Here is a 21,365-nt window from a genome sequence, read left to right on the forward strand (position 1 = left end):
CATCTGCTAAATTACATGAAATGTAATTGTTCCTCCTGCGTATATAAACGTGATGTTTTTTTGCACGTAACGCACAATATGAAATGAAAAGAAAAATAGAACTGAAACAACAACGAATATAAATATCACAAATAAAGTAGAAATAAGACAAAGTAAGAACATACTCAACAGCTATACAGGGAATAATATGAAAAAAATATTTAGACTATAGGACATGCTCTATCTAGAAGAATAATCAGAACACAGCGCGTACACAAGACTATAAACAACAAAGAGCAAAGATCCCCCTCTTTCATTGTGACCCAAAAGTTCATACTGCCATCTGCTGGCGAAAGCATTACATGTAAATGTTGATTGGCATAAACATTGTAAGATTTCTGGGTGAGAAATAACTTTAAAAACTGCGGGTATTTTGGGTTCTCTGCAAGCATTAGCAAAACAAGATTAAAATGAGCAGATTTCGTATTTTCTCTTCTTTTTGTTGTTTTTAATCTTATTATTATTATTTAAGAGTGTGTTTGGAGGCAAGAAATGCTAGTGTGTCGGAGATGTGCTGCACAATTAGGACGTGAGTGAGTGAAAGTGGCTGCGGAGGGCCTGTGTGTGTGTGTGACTGCACGGTTATTACTGCAAACATTATGCACTCGAAACCGTCTCAGCCAATCGCAGCGGCCAGAACAAACCTCACACTATGTTCTATGTGTGTATCTCACTCTCTGTGTGTACGCATCAAAACTAGTCTACGTAGAGATAATTAGCCTTACAATACGCCTGAAATGTGGAAAAGCATGCATGACTGGCTGGCAGACTGAGCACCGGTGAATGGAGGTCACCCCAGACACTGAATGAGTCTCAGCGGTGAGACAGAGAGGGGGAGAGGGAGGACGGACAGCGGCCAGCCGCCTTCAAAAATGGCGTCTCCGGAGGAAAATGAGTAAAAAATATTAAAACGCGCGGCCTGCTTTCTTTACACTTCCTCGTTTCGCTTGGTATGTTTTTTTAAATTCTTTTCCATTCTCCTCGGCGAGGACACGCTGCTCGTCGCTTTTACTCGAATGGCCAAAGGGAGCCGAAATTCGCGGAGCGAGCATTTGGGAGAAGAAAAGCAGCGCTGTTTTATTTTGATGCGTCGTTACTGACAGCTAGCATCTGCTGCTAGCACACACAGTTCTGCTCCACGGCGGTGGCAACCATTTACATGCACGGAAGAAGAGCGATTTGAGAATTGTGGGGATTTCGTGGCTCGTCTGTGGGCAACGGTTGCGTCCAACGTGGCCTGTCGAATGCGAGCCTTTTTGGTGTTAGCAGCGTAGCAACAACTAGCCTAAAGAAAGGGGAGGAGAGACGGTGAAAAGGACGCATTCAAATCAAATGTTTATCAGCAATTCGTCCATCAGCGGCCAAATCCGCCGCATCTCCATCATGAGCGTGACTGATTCTGGACTAAATATCCACGCATGGAAATGATAAACGCGAAAGGCGTAGGAAAAGGAGAAAGGCTTGCTTTTTTTGGAGGTGGTTGGATTATAACCCCGTAGACCCCCCTCTTTTTTTCATCCAGCTTTCTCCTCCTCTCCTCCATTTCTCTTTCAATATGCTGTTTTCCACTCCTGAGGACTTGCTTATGAAACCGGGAAAAATAGCCTGAAACCGAGAAAAGGGGGAATACTGGATTTTTTATACATATATTTTCCGTGATCTGCTTTGCGACGTTCTCGTTGCTTTCGTCCTCATCGTACGCATTGTAACGAGCCATCAATGGATAGGAATTACCCGGGAACAGGGTTTGGTGATTTGGGCGCAGGAGCAGGATGGAGTTACGAGAGGTCGGCAAAAGCAAGGTATGCGATGGATTCAGACAATGTGCAGATACATCACATTTTCTGTGCAGGACACTGTGTGTGTGTGTGCGTGCGTGACCCATGTAAACAAATGATTGCCACTGGCTTCATGGATAAAAGAGCCATGGCTCGCCATAATGTGTGTAGTGCATTGACATCCAAACAGTTGCATAGTAATAAGATTATAAACAGGAATTGGAGCAGTGTGCGTGTCGTGGGGGTGGGCGGGGTGGTGGAAGGAGAGGTTGGTGGGTATGAATTGAGTGTGATTGACAGACGTGGGTTTTAGGTAGACCTGGTAGGGTGGAGGAAGAGGAGCAGGAGGAGGAGGAGGAGGAAGGCGGTGGGGTGGGGGTATGTCTGGAGCATCCATAGGAATTATTGTTCCCTGTGTGCAGCAAGGCCTGGATCCAGAGCCTGATAGATAGATCCAGTGGATTGATGAGAGCTGTGAAGAGTGCAGACACAGCAGCAGTAGCAGAGCCCCGCTGACAGACATCAACAACAAGAAGTGATCCTCATTAAGCACAGAGAACCACATAAAAAATGTTAGATTGTAAAGGAAGGAAGAAAGTGCACTCATTAAGTGGCTCCAATGCCCTCCTCTCACCACACATGTGTTTGTAATGCATTTTGCCCAAATCGTGATGTGGATCATTGCATTTGCGTGGTTTATGTTCATTTGCATAATTGAACAGCACCATATTCATAAATTCACGAAACGAAACGCACGATTTGTAATTTGTCCAAAAAAATAAACCATGGGGATAATAACGACTGTACCACGGTGAATTCACGGGGTTATGGAAATAGTGGGAGGTTGTCTGGACTGTGTAAGATTAGCTCTGTGTTTTAGCTCTGCGTTAGCCTGAAAGCTAGCGTTATGTTGCCTGGGAGTCACTAGAGGCCTGTGCACGCAGGCACCATTGTCTTTTTAGCTGCGCATATGTCATGTTCATACATGTTTTGACCCACTGTTCGATGCCAGACCCTGTATGAAAGTCACAATGCCCCCGTCGGAAGTGATATTTAGCTAAACAAACCTGGTTAATTGCTGGTGTTTGCATGCTACTCAACTTAGCATACACTAGCGTCGCCTCCTACTGTCCAGCTGTTCGCCGCACAATAAGAATGTGTGGTTGCATTGTTATAAATAGACAAATATGTGTTTTCCACGTAGCCCAAATGTGCACATTACGCTCATAAAATGTATTTTAAATTAAAACACTGGCCTCGCAGTTCAGGCCTGGTGTTTGCTGTTATCTCATAGCTGCTGTACTTTTATGCTAGGCGGCGGTAACAGCAGTAGCACAAATGCTAGCATGTTACCTTTTAATAGCCAGTCATGCGTTTTGTTCTTTTAGAGTTGCAGGCTCATCTTTAGCATTGAGATTATGCGCTTATTTAACTTACATCTGTAGCCTATGCAACGCTTTGCAATTGCAAGCCATGTATCCCATTATTGTTGCATACATCTTTGCTTTGATAGATTTGCATACATTATAATACACTTACAATTAGAATAAGAATTACTTCACTTGAATGTTATTACATATTTATCATCTGGCATCTAAATTTCAAGGATTAATTAGGCTCATCTGGGATTTTAATTGCATGTAGGCTACTGTAATGAGACTAATGATTATGAATGAACAATTGTTTTCACTTTACTATTTCAAAGAAACATTAGCTTCCCAAACTTCAGGTTCAAATGAGACGTCTGGGATTTTCACATATAAGTAACTGTTAAGTGACCAAGCAAATGAATAGCTATTGTAATCCGAGTGCACAAGGTGCGGATGGACCCTATTGGAACTGAAGGAATTATTTTTCATTATCATTATTAGTGTTATTATTATTGTTATTAGAAGTAGTAGTATACACGTGAGACCTGAGTCTCTTCTCATTGGTCACATTTTTGAAATAGTTGAGATGAATGTAAATGTACAATTAATGACACTTAAACCCCAATTTTCCCCTTTCCTCAGTCTTGTATATGGGAGTTCCAGATCATCCCACCCGGAGTCTGAGCTCCTCCACCGACAAGCCTACGCCACCCCACACCCTCTGCAGGGCTATGCCTCCAATCACCACCCAGGGAGCTCTGGCCAAGGCGGGGCTTGGGGAGCAGCTGGAAGGAGTTTGGGTGAGATAAATGTCATACCTTCCATGTCATCACCATAAGGGGCCCTAGCAATGAATCATTGTGTGTCTCTATTCAGCCCCTGCTTGAGTGTCATTGAAAGATGAACACATTATAGAATAATTGAGTTTTAGTCGCAACATTCGTTCATGCACTATCATGCACCAAATCTGTATTCAGAATCTGCTGGATTAGAGATGTTTAAGTACCATTTTGTCATCCCAATGACCATTTCCAATGGTGAACTTTTTAATACTATGGCAATACTAATAGTAATTTGACTCAATAAAGTACATAAAAACTCACCGATATAACACATTTTAGCGCTTCTATGCTATTAACCATGTATGGAGCAGTAATGATGAATTGATTTCTGGGAAGAGAAAATTACTTTTTTTCCATCTGGGTCAAACTAATATAGCTCAAAGACGTGGTATCTGATCAGTACAGAGAGTCACACACTTGTCACTGCTGAGTTTGTATTGTTGCCATTTATAATACTCATATCAGAATCAGAATTTGGCTGCAGAAAATATGCCAAATACACATTTTGGACAAAATAAAATCTATTCAAAGTTTCTGCCCTCTGTTTGAGATTTAATTTGAACAAGTGTACTAGTGGTCAGTATTTACTTTGTTAATCCATTTTCATTATTTTGTTTGTCCTTCTAAAGGTCTGTCGGGGCTCTTTGACACTGGCCTACACCATGCCAGTCCATCTGCTCCGGATGCCTCTGTCATGAATCTGATCTCAGCCCTGGAGTCCCGGGGTCCCCAGCCTCCACCCTCTGCCTCCTCCCTTCTTTCCCAGTTCCGCACACCTTCCTGGCAGACAGGTGGGGCTGAGATGCTTCTTCCCTATTGTGTTGACATTCAAACAGGCCTCACAGTCAACATGACATTTAAAAACCTTGTAAACCTTGGCTGCATCATCATTCACTGTCTTTGCATTTCTGTACAAGTTTGAAGCATTTTACCCTACTTGTTGATACACTTATTCATGAATACTTAATTGTTTTTGATTGAAATAATAACTTGTTGGATTCTCAGTAATCTTGCAATATGTCTTCCTTTTCCTAACAGCGATGCACACACCTGCTCCTCCTGAACTATTCATCTCTGGAGCCCTTCCTGGCTCCGGCTCATTCCCCTCCTCCTCAGCTCTCTCAGCCTATCAGCATCCAGCATCCTTCTCTAGCCGTTCTTTCCCTGCCGCCTCCCTTTCCCTCCAGGACACGCCCACATTTAGTCCCACATCCAATGGCCTACTCTCCCCACATGACCCCCTCCTACACATCAAGGCTCCGTCTCAGTCTAGCCTGGGTTTTGATAGACTCCTGTCCTCACAGGGTGCTGCTGCAGCTGCTTATAGGGGCAGCCAGGACCCCACTGGTGCCACGTCGGCCCAGGCATCGTCTGCCAGGCACCTTCAGTCCCACCAGTTCAACCTGCTGTCATCACAACTCCAGGATCAATCCTCCCAGCTGTACAATGCATCAGTTTTTTCCTCAGCCCAGCCCCAGGCTCAGTCCCAGTCCCAGTCTAATTCGGCTCAGGAACGAGCTGTGCCCCGACAGGACAGTGTTATCAAGCATTATCAGCGGCCCACACCAGCTCAGTCACAGCTCTCATCCTCTGCTGCCCACTCCCTTCAGCACTACCTCAGCTGTGGCGGTGCAGGGTACCAGCAGATAGCCACCCATCATAGACAAGCTGGCCTTTCTTGCAGCCCATTGGGTGACCAGAGCCCCTCATCTGACCATAAGACCACTTCTCGCACTGAACAGTATCGGCCAATCATCCAGCCTCCCTATTCTTCATCCTCTTCCTCCTCGTCCTCATCATCAGCTGGAAAAGGTACCAAAAGCAGCTCTAGCAGTGGCTATTCTTCTGCCAGTTCAGCTTCATCCTCAAGAACTCCTCACACGCCCCCTTCTGCTTCCTCTACCTCCTCTTCTTCCTCCTCTTCTTCTGCCACTTCTGGTGCTCATCCTTCCAATTCCATCCCCACCTCCAGCTCCAGTGCAGCCCCCTCGAGGCAGCAGCCCCCTCCTCAGCCAGCTCCACCTCCCCCAGCCCCTCAGCAGCAGCAGCAGCAGCCCCCTGCCACTTCCTCCTCAGCATCCCAGTCTCTGCCTAAGTCCTGCCTCTCAGGCTATGGTTCTCCTGTGCCCCCAGTGAAGACGCCAACTTCTGCTCTTACTGGTCAGACCCCACCCCAACAACAGACACAGTCATATTCCCCTAATCAACCCCCTCCCTCTCACCTGGCTCAGTCATATGGAGGCTTCAGTTCACCACAAGCCCAAGACTTGAGCTCAGGTGCTGCTGGAAAAGGATATGGGAGTTTAGGTGGACGAAGCCAGTCATATTCCACTGATATTTATGGACCTGACTCTGCTTATGGATCTCTTCCATCATCTCTTGGTGGAGCTGGAAGCCCATCACTAGGTTATGGAGCCCCAGGTCACTCTCCTGCCCTTTTAAGATCAAGTGGTTCATCAGGTAGTGGAGCATCTGGGGGAGGAAGCAGCACCGGCACAGGAAGTGGTAACTCTGGCTCGGGAGGAGGAGCAGGAAATAGTATGACAAATGAGCGAGGCGGAGGGGGTAACAGTGGAGGGTCTTATCATATTCCAGACTCTAGTCCCTCTCCATCAGGCAACTCTGGCATCATCCGTCCAGGATTACACTCGCCAGTGCCCACCTGCCCCACGCAATCTCCAGGAGGGGCAGGCTCAAATAAATACATTCCCTCAGTTCTCTCCCCCACCTTTCTAGCCTCCCCACAGGGCTACCCTGACACTAGAGGCCCCACTTCCCAACCTCAGCCCTATCACTCTACTGCTTCCAAAACGAAGGCAGACACGTCCATGCTAGGAGTGGGCTCTCAGAGATCCCAAGAGGAAGTAGATGATGACGATGAGTTCCTGATCCAGCACTTGCTGCAAGCCCAAGCAAGTCCTGCTCCCCAAGCCACTCATCACCACTCTCAACAGCCACCCCAACAGGCATCACAACAAACACAGCCTCAGCCTCAGTCAGTGCCGCCAACATCTGATTCTGGCAAAGGGCTGAGCTATGACATGGGTAAGACCTCGGAGGAGAGATACCATCCCCAGAGTGTCATACGTACCCACAGTGCTACATCCACAGCTGGAGTAGGAAATGCAGGTTCAGGAGGGTCCATCTCAGGGCTGGAGAACCAGCTGGAGATGTCACTGAAGAAACAACAACAGCAACAACAGCAGCAGCATCAACAACAACAACAACAACAACACCACCATCAACAACAACAGCAACAACAACAACAGCAACAACAACAACAACAGCAGAGGAGCGAAAGGTCTGTCGGAAGCAACAGGGGCAGTGGAGGGAGAGGCAGCGCTGAGCAAGTGCACTCACACCTCCATCACCATGACGGCCTAGGCTCGGTAGTCCACTATGGGCGGGGTGACCCATACACTCAACACTCCCTTGCCCCGCAACACTCATCACACAGTCAGCATGTGTCTTCTCACTCACAGATCCCACCACACACACAAATGGATCTTCAAAAGAAGCCACAGGAGCGTGCAGAAATCCCATATCCTCGGAAAACACCAGAAGTCCAACAACAGCATTCCCAATCCCAAGCTACTGCTTCCCTCATGGACTCTCCCACTGATCGTCAGCCACCACACCTTCTCCAGTCAGTGCTGTCCCACACCACCCGCAACAAACTGGATCCCCATCAGCAGCATCACAAAATGGACTCCCATCGGCAACACCAACAACACCATAAGATGGACTCCCACCAACCACACCAACAGCACCCCAAAATGGACTCCCACCCACAGCATCAGCAGCACCACAAAATGGACTCTCATGCCCAACAACAGCACTCTATTAGTCAACAGCAAGCCGCAATGGAAAATGCTGGTGGTAGACTTGGTTCAAGTAAACATCAGGCACAGTCTCAGTCCCAAACCACCCAGCTCCAGCTTCAACTCCAGTCCCAGGCTTTGGAAGTGGCTGCAGCTCACTACAACCATGGACCCCCTCCTCATCAGCATGAGCAGAGCCAGGTAAAGCAAAGCACAGTGGTCTCCTCCTTAGACATGTTGGAGCGTACGCTTTCTCAGACGACGAGCGCAGACGTGGCTGTTGCCGAGGACAGACGTGGTGGGGCAAGCAGTGGAGGAAGGAGTGGAGCTGGCAGTGAGCGCCACAGGCAGCAACAGCAGGAACAGCACCCATCCCACCATCAGCCACAGCAAACCCACCACTCACAGCAACACTCAGCGTCTGAGCTCCACTCCTTCCTCTCTGAGCCTGACATGAGCTTATCTACTCCATCCCACATGCATCACCTCACGCAGCATCACCCACAGAGGCAGCAACAGCAACACCAACAAACCCACTCTCACCACCCTCACTCCCAACCCCACCCTCAGCAGCCCCCACTCCCCCACCACATACCTCCACCATCTGCCTCAGCTCACTCCCAGTCACAGCCTGACCCACAGCCACCACTCTCATCCCAGCTCACCCCTCAGCAGAGCCAACTGGACCAGCAGCGTTCAGATCAACACCAGTTTGACACGGTCAATCCAGTGGAGAAAGCAGACCAGAATCAACAAAGTAATCGCTTTGTACCCCTGACTTCTATCTGCTTTCCAGATTCCCTCCTCCAGGATGAGGACCGCTCCTTTTTCCCTGGAATGGAAGATATGTTTTGTGCTGAGGACTACAAGTCCAGCTGTGCTGGAGGTGCAGGACCAGGGCAGGGGGAGATGAATGAAAGCCATGCTGGACAAGAGGGAATGGATTCCATGAAAGCTGGACAGAGTGCAGGTGGAGCAGGGGGAAGTGGTGGAGGTAGCTATGACATGATGGGTCACCATGGTGGCGATCAGGGTTATGAACCATACTGTCATGGCCTTGAGGAACCTAGCAACAACACCATGACTCTGGATCTAGACTCTCTTAAAACCCATGAGCTCCCTTCCACTGTCAACACTGAACAGCTAGGACTGATACAGTCCCAGGGCCCAGCTATGGGTATGGGCTCCAATACTGGTGGTCCCAACAACTCTGGAGGTAAAATGTCTGCTGGGCCTGGAGGAGCCAACACAGGAACTGGTCCTGGAGGCCTCCAGTCTCCCATTTTCTGTTCATCTCGTCCCAAGAAGCTTCTCAAGTCTAGCTCTTTCCATCTGTTAAAAGAGCGGCGGGACCCGAACACACTGCCTAAGAAAAGTTATGCTCAAGAGTATGAGTTTGAAGATGATGAAGATAAAGCTGACCAGCCAGCTGACATCCGTTTGAACAGCCGAAGGCTCCCAGATTTGTTGCCAGACTTGGTGTCCAGCTGCAGAAAAGGAGGAGGAAGTGGTTCTCTCAGCCCTTTAATGGGTGACATTGACTTCTACCACTCCTCAGGCTACACATCTATGGGTTCACACTCTCTTCTGCCACAGGATGGACCAAAGAAGAGGGGCAGAAAGCCCACTAGACCCAAGAGAGATGGCCCACCTAGACCAAGAGGCCGGCCTCGCATCCGCCCAATGCCCGAGCCATACACTCCAAGAGGAATGATGGGGGAGATGGGGGGAACAGCAGCAGCAGTAGGAGGAGGATTCACTGTGGAGGGACGAGGTAGAGGCAGGGGTCGTGGGAGCCGAGGTAGAGGAGGAAGGAGGGAGGATATGTATATGGAGATGAGTGGGAAGGAACAGGATCAAATGCACCACCATCACCTACATCAGCAGCAGCAGCCGCAGCAGCTCCATCACCAGCCCCAACAGCAGCAACACGAGCCCATTCCACCTCTGAAGGTCAGTGGCTTTCTGTCCAGAGAAGGCGCAGAAATATTTGAATTTAATGTCATTCAAACACAGATGTGATGATAATGTATTTACTCTGCACACATACAGTATTACGGTTAAAGTGAATAACAGATGAGCCCTGTTCTTAAAAGGATAGGTCAGTTTTGTGTTATTGTATGATGAATGTCACAATCTTGACCTTTGAACGCAAAGGTCAAGAATTGTGGAATTGAGGATTTAACCTTGCCCCCAGTGTGATGTCCTGCAGGTGTGCCAGAGGGGTTGTAAAGTGTGGTTGTAGCTATTGTAGCACGACTACACGTAACCTCCTCCTGCTAACCCAAAGCTGCGGCCAACTAATAATAGCCATGGCAACTGCTTATTTGGGCATCGACCTTCCTCAAAATTCACTTCGCTCTAAAGTGATAACTAGCACTATTGGCGTGTTTGTAGCATCAGGCATTGGACCTTATTTGGTGGTGGAAAAACATAGATTTAAGCATGTCTGGTTATTGTTCCATTCATATTGTTAATATATTATTTCAATTTGACAATAAGGCCTAATTACATTGCAAACAAATAATGGATCCCTCATGACACCATGTAGACAATTGAAATCTAACCAGTGATTTGGAGAATCACTGCTGATTACACGTGCCCCCCAGCAACGTGATACAGCCTGACCTTGATGCCCACGCTCACTAAAAAAGACTTTAGCAACAAAAGGCTCACCTTATTAAATTTAAGTATGCTTGTCTATGATAATTTAAGAATACACTGCAGACGGCATTTTCCAACCGGATACAGATATGTGTAAACCACTTACTCTCACACACCAAAGTTTGCTGTTGCCTTGTTTGTCAGGTAAATCTGAGCAGATTTCAAACACTGAAGTAAACAATAGCTGTTCACAATATATTGTGAACTTACAACATAACAAAAATTCCTATTGCCAAACTGCCAAAACTCACTTTCTGAAAACTTTCAGAAAAAGTTGAATTTAATGAATGAATTTCTAATCCTCATGTAGTCAATTACTAACCATAATCCTGTTTTCTCCATTTTCCATTAGATTAAATTACCAATTGGCACCCTGTCCTCCTCTGATGCCTTGCTGAGGACAGACTCTTTGTCTGGTACGGACCCCGCTCTGTCAGACGGCTCAGTAGGCTCTGCTCCATCACTTGGTCTAAGTCCCGGACCCCCATGCAGCACTGAAAGCACCAGAAGTCAGGACAAGAACAAGCAGAAAAGCCACATGATGAGTGAAGGAGTGGACGACGAGAGGCTGGAGGAACGGGTAAAGGCCATGGAATTTCTTTTTTGTTAAGATTAAGATATGGTTGAATTCATCTGATTTAATTTATGGTCATTGGTGTAAATCTGTGGCTTGTGAGCTGACTGTAAGTTTCTCTTATATTTCTTTCCAGGGCGATGAGAAGGACTCTGAGTCCAAGGCTGGCTTCGTGGCTTCATTCTTGGACTTCTTGAAGACGGGGAAGAGACCACCAGGCTTGGACATCTCACCGGGAATGGAACCTGACAATGGCGAAACCTCACCTTGTAAATCGGTGGGTTTGCGCCCACTGTCTCCCGCACCACCTCCCCCACCCCCACCGCCTCCATTTGGGGACAGTGAAGGGAATGGTGGCCTGGCCTTGGGCAACTGCCCCAGCCCCAAGCGCTTGGAAGACGAGCTGAAGAGGAACCTGGAGACGTTGCCATCGTTCTCCTCTGACGAGGAGGACTCCGTTGGGAAGAACCAGGACCTCCAGAAGAGCATCTCCTCAGCCATATCTGCACTATATGACACTCCACAGCTAACCTCCAACATCCAGACCCCACTCCCTCCTCCATCTCCCCAGCCTCAGCCTCAGCCCACCCAAGCTCCTCTCACTCCGACTCTGCAGCCTCCCACGCTCAGCCCACAGCCAACCATGCACACTCCCCACACTCAGCCCCAGTCCAATGAACCTGATATTCTCCAGCCTGAAGGTGGAGACATGGAGGAGAGCAAAGAGGAGGACAATGAGGAGGAAAGAAGCACGGGAGGGGAAGAAGAGAATGATATAACAGAGGAGAGAGAACCACAGCTGGAAACCTTATGTGCACCTAAGCTGGATGGTAATGCTACTTTTTATCTGTCTATCCAGTGGATTAATAGTCGTGTTGCGCATTTAATTGAATATTTAAAAAATGCTGTGACTCATTTCTTGTATAAAATGATCTATTGAGGTTAACCTTAACCTTGAATGTCCTCTTCTCTCCTTCCAGCACCTTCTCCCGAAAACCCTCCAGCACCAGCAACACCCGAACCACCCTCTGCCCCTCGTTCTCCCACATCCTCCTGCTCTACTTCTCACTCCCCCCTCCCTCCACTCTCCCTCCCCTCACCCTTACCTCCAAAGGAAGAACAAGAGAATTCCCAGTCTCCAAGCCCGGTTACTCCCACATCCTCATCATCACCACCACCACCACCACCTCCTCCTCCACCTCCTGCACCTGTTAATCTCCCTGAGCCTGCAACTCCTCCACCCCCAGCTTCCACTCCTCCCCCACCTGCAACACAGAGGGAGTCTCCCATCCCATCTCCAGAGTCCCCCGCCTCACCCGAGGAGCCCCCGCCTCCTAAAATCACCTCCTTGCACCTTGCCCAGAAGCAAGAGGACGCTGCCATTGTTGGAGAGAGTGAAGAGGATGAGAGCGAGAGTGGAGGGGAGGGCATTTTCAGAGAAAGAGACGAGTTTGTGGTGCGAGTGGAAGACATACGAACCCTCAAGGTGTGTTTGTATTTGTGAGATATTAATAAACTGCTCTATTTGGGCCACATTTTTATTTTTATTTTTGGTGTATAGTCAGCAAACTAAACCGTCAATAAATGTCACATTATTTTAATAACTCAAATGTACAGATGCTTCTGGATCTGTTAGTCATGCTAACAGAAGCAGTTTCATCTTGCTCGTGTGTCCTGTGTTTTTGCCTCAGCTGGCACTGCAGACGGGCCGTGAGCCTCCACCCATCTGGCGGGTACAAAAAGCCCTGCTGCAGAAGTTCAGCCCAGAGATCAAAGACGGACAAAGACAGTTCTGTGCTACGAGCAACGTGAGTTCACCCCCTTTTCACAGTCCCTGCTATATCACAGCACTTATGCTGTGTAATATGCTGAAATGTACACACACATAGATTCCATGTCACAATAATTACACTTCTATGAATATGTGTGTCTCTCTCTCTCTCTCTCCCTCCCTCTCTCCCCCTCTCTCAGTATCTTGGCTACTTTGGAGATGCTAAGAGACGATACCAGCGGATCTATGTCAAGTTTTTGGAAAATGTGAATAAGAAGGACTATGTCAGAGTCTGCTCTCGGAGACCTTGGCGCAGAGCCACCCCTGCTCTCAGGTACCACTATTTACCATATGGAAAAAATCTCATTCATATTAAATTAAGCCTGGCTAGATTTAGAATGGGATAAATCACCTTGCCCTGAGGCCCGTCTTACAGTCAAGGCAGGGAGTGGAGCTCACAGAAGCAGGAGGGGAGGCTTGGGTTGATGGGGCGAAGTCCAAACACACTGAAAAATAATATGGAGACACCGTCATTGGGGCCAAGATGGAGGGAGGGTGGTTATTACTAGTTATGGAAAATACCTTTTTTCAAGTAATGGTAACTAAAGTAAAAAGAAAACTGCACAGAGCTTAACTGTTTGTTAACTTTACTTTGAAGATCTGCTGAGTGTCGATGCAATTGAAAAAACCAGCAGATGAAGGTTCCAGCCTCTAGCTATAAATAATGGTGATGTTGTCAGTTACTTTGCTAATATACAGTAGATGGCTGCAATGAGATTCTTTCCCAGCACATTCTCTGGAGGGGCTATTAGAGCCAGGTCATACTAACTCCAGCGTCACATTTCTCTGCATGGATGTACATTTCCGCAGTTTTGGTTATTCTGACATGAGGATCCTTGTCCGTCTGATGTAATTTCTCATAAGGAGGTTGCCCTCTTTGTATGTCCTTGTGTTCTTTGAGCGCAGAGTTGTACATGTGTGGGAATCTGCAGCCTGCACAGTTACTGCCTTCTTTGTAATCTCTTTTCACACAAACAAAGCTCACCTGCCACCGACTGGACTGCGAAAATATCACATCAAACTGCAGACGCGATCATCAGCGTACGGCTCACACCAACCACCGTTGAAATGTGCGGATGGTGAAATTTATGTAATGCCGACCTGAGCAGACCTCTTTTCACATGTGAACGTTGAAAGTACGACCTGCGCCGTCGAACGTGAAAGCAAATGTTTGCTGAAGTCGCTCCGGACATTCCCCTGAGATTCTTCCTCCTGCTCCCAAATCTAATTTCCAGTTATTGTCTGAGTGAGCTCATGTGAGAACACAGCAGGAGAAAGGATAATCTAAACTGATAGATGTTGGCAGGTAGAAACCAGGGCTGCAACTAATAATTATTTTACTAATCGATTAATCTGTCGGTTATTTTCTTGATTAATTGATTAGATGATTGGTCTATAACATGTTAGAACATGTTAAATAATGATGATCTTCTGAAGCAAATAAACCTGAAAATATTCACATTTAAGATGCTAGCTTTTGATTATTAAAACGCACTAAAACCGATGTGAACGGCTAACTCTAGAGAATTCTTTTATTATCTGTAATTCATGTCTGAAAATGGCTTCTTTTTTTTATATATATACATATATATATATATACATGTCCATCTCTAAAATGATTCCTTCATGTGTCACAGACGCCAGTCCCTCTCCAGAATGGCTTCCCCTCCTGCAGCACAGGTGCCGCCCAGAGTCACGGAGAAAGAGGAGAGAGCTGCTCCGCCAATCCAGAAGGAACAGAGGGAGAAAACGAGAACAGGAACCACCACGACGACAAAGGAGCAGAGGGAGAAGAAGGAGGCTCCAGCTGCAGTGCCCAAAGCTAAGGAGAAGGAGAAGGAGAAGGAGAGGGAGCATGAGAAGGAGAGACAGCTAGAGGCGCCGCAGCAGGAGAAAATGGAGAAGCGCGCCACCGTAGAACGAGGCAGAGCCGCAAAGGAGGAGAGAAAAGCTGTGGAGAGGAAGGAGAAAGAAAAGGCTGAGCGCCCACCCAAGTCAAAGCCAGCCAAAGTGAAGGCAGAGCCACCACCTAAGAAGAGAAAGAAGTGGCTGAAGGAAGTACCTTCTTCATCAGACTCTGACTCATCGGACGAGGCAGTTAGTGAGAATGAAAGTGAGTTGCCACAGATTTCTGTTTGCATGCTGCTACTGCAAATCAACACCAAAGAGTTTCTATCACACGTATGAAGGTAGAAGGATGTTTCTCAGTGATGTCTTTTTTTCAACCACTCAGTGCCAGTGAAGGGAGGAGTGAACAACCGTGCCATGAGGGAGATGTTCAGGAGCTACGTGGAGATGCTGGTCAGCACGGCCCTGGACCCCGACATGATCCAAGCTCTGGAAGACACGGACGGTGAGAGACGCCTCCTCAGCACTGAACACATTCATTCATTCATTCAAGCTCTCTTTATGTCTTCAGTGTGAGAACTTTGTGTCTGTAGCATATCCTGTGTGGTGGCATATTTTCTGCAGCCTAAACATCTGCACCCTGTAATCAGTATCAAGGTTGTTATTTGCAAAAGTATCTGTGTGTAGTAGGGCTGCAATGAATATTTGATAGCTAAAGTAATCGTCAACTATTTTTATAATCGCTTTTCAGCTTCTTAAATGTAAATATTATCTGGTTTATTTGCATCATATTAACAAAGAAATCATTAAAACTGAATAATTTTTGTTTGTGGACCCCATTTTGAGGTTTGAGACCCAATATTTTTCAACATTTTCATCCATTTTATGGACCTAGCGATTACTCGATCAATGAAGAAAATAATAAACAGTTTAATTGATCTTGTAAATAATAATTTGTTGCAGCCCAAGTGTGTAGTTTAGGCAGGTTTGATAAACACCCTTAAGAGAACAGTTTGATTTAATACCAAAATGAATCTTTAATTCCAGTTCAAAGAGAGGTGAACAGGTGAAAAGGACACTTGCTGGAACACAGAACAGCTGCTCTCTATGAAAATGCTCTGCAGCTGCGTGAATGTGTTGTCTAATGAACCTGTTTTTGTTGACTGGCCACAGATGAGCTGTACCTCCCACCAATGAGGAAGATTGACAGCATCCTCAGTGAACAGAAGAGGAGGCTGCAGAGGAGAGTCAGCATGAGCTCTCAGCACCAGGTAATCTGTCCTGAACTGGGCGCTTGGACCTTATGTCGAGTGTTTACTACGTTTGTGCTCAAGAAAAAAAGTCTAGTTTGAGGTCTTATCCCCATGGAAACGAAACAAAATCTCCTACAGATCTCCTTTGTCGTTTCTGAAAAGGTTTTCAAACGACAAAATATATAAGAAAGATGTACAAGTGCAAGAGATAGGTATGATTATGACATCATCGTTTTCCCAAAGTAGCATGTTGGTTGTCTACACAAAAAGATCAATGGTGGCGTTTGGAGATTTTCATTCTGGGTTGTTTGCAATTTTCTGTCTATTTGGAATAGCAAATATTACACTTTCAATTACAGCATACAATTCAAACACCAGCCTGTGACTGTGGCGGAGACTATACTTATTGCTATTCCAGAATTTTGAGTGGTACAATAAAACGAAGCAAAACAAAGCGATGTGTGTGTGTATGTATATGTATGTATATATATGTATATGTATATATATGTGTGTATATATGTATATATATATATATGTGTATATGTATATGTGTGTGTATATATATATATATATATGTGTATATATATATATATATATGTATATATATATACATACATACATATACATACATACTGTGTAAATGGTTTCATATCGCATTCAGTCTGGGTTTCACATACTCCGTCCATTTAGACCTAATCCTATATCTTAAAATGTTGATGTTTTTTCTATGGACTTTGGTGCGAGAGAGGGAGGTTTTTTTTTTATATATATATATATAAAATTCAGTTTCGTTGAGAAAAGAATGTCTAACAGGGAGAGGGAAGAGGGTAACATTTCCCTAGGTAGAATAAACTAAAACAATAATAGCTTCAACATTCAGCTCCTGCCCCCAAAAACCTGAACAAGCACATGACTACACAGCTTGGTGTCAGACCACAGCGATACCCACACACACACACACACACACAGTAAAACAAGTGCTGGATGGTGTTTTTCAAAGTTTCACTGGTTTAACGGTTTCACTTAGCTGTGGTAAAGTGTTTCTTACAGTAACTTCTTCAGCTAAGCTCTTAGCATGGGTGCAGCAGTGAAAATGGTCCCCCCCATGTAATACCATTAAAATGCTATCTTACTTACTACATTACTTAATTGCTTTGGACAATGAAGAAACCCCCGCCCGTCCAATACACACACACACACACACATACATAACACATGACATGTTTACCTGTCTATTAGAAAAAGGGCAACTTTAGCATCACTCTTCAGTCCCTTTGTGGAAGTGTCATTGCTGAAAAGAAAGTGGCGCCGATGTTCACGCCAGCAGGTTTTGCTGTTGACTCTGTGCCGCTGAGACTCACTGTAGACCTGTTGCTGCTTCCACGTGTCTGGTGTAGTGTGAAGTTCTGTATTATTCTGAGGCAGATAATACCTGCGCCAAGCATCCGCAGGCAGGCAGGCAGCCAGGCCTGGTACGCGAGCTAAGTCATGATGATCTGGGACAAGCCAACCAATAATTTGTCATGTTTATTGTATCGTTGCAAATTATGGACAGCTTAAAAATCAGTTTTACATCAGTGTTTCTAGTCTCCTTGTGTCTGTTGCTGATTTTTTTTCTGGCTCTTCATCAACAGGAAGTCCTGCATGCGTACCCACAGATCATTGTAGACCCCCTTGACTCAGGAGTGGTGAGGGTGCGGCTAAGTGGGGACGCTTACAACCGCAAGACCCTCAACAGAGTCAAGAAGACCCTGCCTAAGCCACAGGTAGGCTTGTCTGTGTGTGTGTGTGTGTGTGTGTGTGTTTATAATCAATGCAGCCTTTCCTGTTCAATCTCGAGTAAAACTTGAGTTGTTGTTTTTTTGCTCCAAAAAAATCAAACTATGGTTAGGTCTTAATCACCCCTCGAAGTGTGTTTCCTTTCACACAAACATTTATACAGTGCGGCTGCTGTATAAATATAAGTTTCTATCGCACATCTGACACACCCATACACTTTCCAGCACGGCCACCAGTAGCAATGTGTCTTGTAGATTGAACCCTAACCTTCCAGTTGTTCCACTCACACTGATCTACAGTATATCTACACTGTAAATAGACACTGAATCTTGTGTGTGATGAGAAGAAAGCGATTTGAGCTTCTCTCCTCACACCTGCTGCAAGTTTCTATTTCTGCTCCACTTTTAAAAGGGGGACATTCACGTTTGGACAACTTTTTTTTTTTTTTTTAGTGCTCATGATGGAGACTGTTTTTACAGGGACAGAGACCACAACTGATTTTATTTCTACAAATCATTATTACTGTTGAGTGGAAAATGCCTCTGAATGCAACAAAACATGTAGTTTTTACAGTTAAAGTAAAGTTTGGTTCATGGCAAAGAGAAGAAGTTTGTTTGTCTCGAGTCTGTTTGCATAACGACATGCAAATGGGAACGCACATGGCAAACACTACATACTGCACTGCCACTCCCTCACATGGTCGAGAGAGCATCGAGAGAGTGTGTAGATCATGTGATGCACATTAATACAGCCTTCAGTATTTGTAAGTGTAGAGTTAAACTTGACTTCGGCTTTCACACTGGTTTACATAATGACGCTGGAAGAGTCAAACTGAAATTAAAGTGACTGCTTTTCTTTCAGGACCTCAAGTTGTCGGCTGAGTCATATCGGATCTACAGTCTCTACCACTCCCTCCATCACTATAAATACCACACCTTCTTACAGTGCAAGAAAGAGGTAAGCAGCCACGGGTGTTCTGTCACTAATAAGTGCAGCTTTTAGCTTTTTTACTGTATTTGTTTAAAATGAAATGGTTAGCTGACACTCAAAATTTATATACATTTTAAAATAACGAGAAAAAAAAGCACATGAAGGTGATGTAAAAATGATGAAATGAAAAAAGTAGGTTTAATTTTTGGGGATATAAAGCAGTTTCTTATGGTAATGATCAATATTGTTTTTTGATTGACTTCCATAGTTTCCTTTTACTAACTATTATTTTCATAATTGAATTATAATAATGTTCTCAAATGTCCAGTATTTTGTCCACTAACCAAAGTTATTCACTTGAAAGATTTCTTTGCTTTATGGGGCAAAGAAATCAAAAAATATTCCTATTCAAGAAGCCGAAAACTCACAGAATGTGTTCAAATCATTTAAAAAAACATTGAAACCTGGTAATCGTCTATCAAAATTGTCAACAATTAGTTAAGTTATCTATTAATAATTGATTCTTCGACTAATTGTTGCAGCCCCAATACACAGATTATGACTTAGAACAATCTATTAAATACATATCTTGAAGTTATCTTTGCAAAACATCAAGAGACTATAGATTCATAGGCAATCTAGTTGGATTTTACTTGTGAATTGGAGGTCCAGTGTGTAAGAATTAGTAACTACGCTGGCCCGTACATAGCAGAAATGACATAAACACTTTCTGCCATTTTGTCCCCTTGTTCTTCGTTGGTTTATGTGGACCAAGTTGTTCCCCCCCATCATTTCCGTAGTCAGACCCTGCTGTGGAAACGTGCTGCTTTAAGATGGTGGCCTATGTTAGGCAAGATCCTTGATTTAAGGACACATAGATTTTATTTTATGCACACAAACAAAAATTGACAACCTTTAATGCTAAATAATGTCTAAAACTATGAGGTAAATCTGAACAGTCATACCTCATTTGAAATACAAATGCACAGATTTGAAAGCAGAACCCCATTCTGCTCATATTTGCTCTTTCTCTTGTGCTTCAGACCCTCGTTTGAGTCTCAGCATCACAATTTGTCTATGTGTGTGTGTCGCTCTTTCAGACTAACACCATTGAGCAGGCAGCTGAGGACCCCGGCCAAGAGGAAGTAGTGCAGCAGTGCATGGCCAACCAGAGCTGGCTGGACACACTCTTCAGCTCCTTCATCGAGCTGCTCACGCTCAGCACCAAAGCCTGAGCCAACTGCACACACAGACACAGAGAGACTCCAGGGACGCAAGAGGATGAGGAGGAGAAAAAAAAAAGAATGACAAAAATAGAAAGAGATGGATCCACTGTACAGCCCCCAACCCTCTTCAAATCTCTAATATCTGAGGATGAATTTTCAAGGCTATTAATGAACATGAGTGGCTCTGTTCATGTGACCTCAGTCACTTGCCTCTGTTCTTTTTCTTATTGTTGATCAATGACTCGAGAAATGTCTTACTTTAAGAGGAGGGGGGGACCCCCCCACAGGGTCAGGGGTCACATGTGGCTCAAGATGAAACTCTGAAGAAGACACTGATGGTGAAACACAACGTGGGGGAGGAGGAGGAGGAGCCGTAATGCCAAGTTCAACATGTTAACCGTGTGTCATAAAGACAATAGTTTCAACAGAGGAACTACTACTGCTTAGTTTTTACATAAATTATTTTTTTGAAAAGACTAACATCAGCTGTTGGCTTTTGAAGAGAACGGAAGAAGGCGAGAATGCTGTTTTTAAGCCGCGCGCGACGAGCGCAGCCATAAGCGAACACGGACCCGTCTGCGGATGGAAACATGAAATGTGGAGATGAACGCTCTCTCTCTCTCTGTGCTACGCGAAGGGCAGCACCAGTTAGCTGTGTGATAATATATAAACACATTTTTATTATTTATATGAGGAGGTTTTTAACTTAAAAACGCTCACAAGCGCCGGGTTACTGCCCTAACATTTTAAAACCCCCTTTTTATTTTCCACAGGTTCCGTGTACAATCAGTAACCCACATATCCAAATCGTCTTCCCCTCTATACAAAAGAACAGACGCTGACACAGGACTATTGTATCTAATACAGTGGGTGTAAAATAACACACACACAAAAAAAAAGTGCGAGAAGAAAAATATGGAGAGAAAAGAAAACAAGGGAATGGTAAAAAAGAAAATACATTTGAAACTGTCATTGTTTTTTTTCTGTTCAATCATCATGTCATGCAGGTGCAAAGAAAAAGAAGTAAACTATCCATTTCCCATGTGGGAAGAAGGAGTATAAATAAGTAATATTTAAAGAGGAAATAGTCATTTCATTTTTATCATTTTGATGTTTTGTGCATACTATGACTTATTTTGAAAACAATCTAATTTTCCATTGAAAAAAGGAAAAAAAGGCGTGTAAATATTGTACAGTTCTTGATGAAATTCTTTGTCCTTCTGTACATTAACTCTCCTGTATTTGAGAAACAAATAAAATCTGCAAAGAACACAACTGTGTGTGTGTGTGTCCGTGTGGGGACCAGGTCCTTTTCAAATGATTTTCATTATTGAGCGACTGATCCGCCCATGCTAAGCATAATTGGGCTCGTAAGTGGAGGGTTGCAGGTTTGAATCCTGCAACCCTCCA

At 45.0% G+C, this 21,365-nt stretch overlaps 1 protein-coding gene across 1 annotated transcript; it reads left to right on the forward strand.

Moving 5' to 3' along the window:
- Window positions 1-682: 682 nt before the first annotated feature.
- Window positions 683-21,227, forward strand: prr12a (proline rich 12a). The gene is made up of 15 exons (XM_044013426.1): window positions 683-1,841; window positions 3,830-3,987; window positions 4,659-4,820; window positions 5,068-9,803; window positions 10,867-11,094; window positions 11,225-11,918; window positions 12,069-12,574; window positions 12,780-12,896; window positions 13,060-13,193; window positions 14,557-15,032; window positions 15,153-15,272; window positions 15,941-16,038; window positions 17,655-17,786; window positions 18,661-18,756; window positions 19,830-21,227. The coding sequence occupies exons 1-15, from the start codon at window positions 1,759-1,761 to the stop codon at window positions 19,962-19,964; spliced, it is 7,875 nt and encodes a 2,624-aa protein (XP_043869361.1). The 5' UTR covers window positions 683-1,758; the 3' UTR covers window positions 19,965-21,227.
- Window positions 21,228-21,365: the final 138 nt, after the last annotated feature.

Source organism: Solea senegalensis, linkage group LG18, assembly GCF_019176455.1.
Source record: "Solea senegalensis isolate Sse05_10M linkage group LG18, IFAPA_SoseM_1, whole genome shotgun sequence".
Lineage (NCBI taxonomy): Eukaryota > Metazoa > Chordata > Actinopteri > Pleuronectiformes > Soleidae > Solea > Solea senegalensis.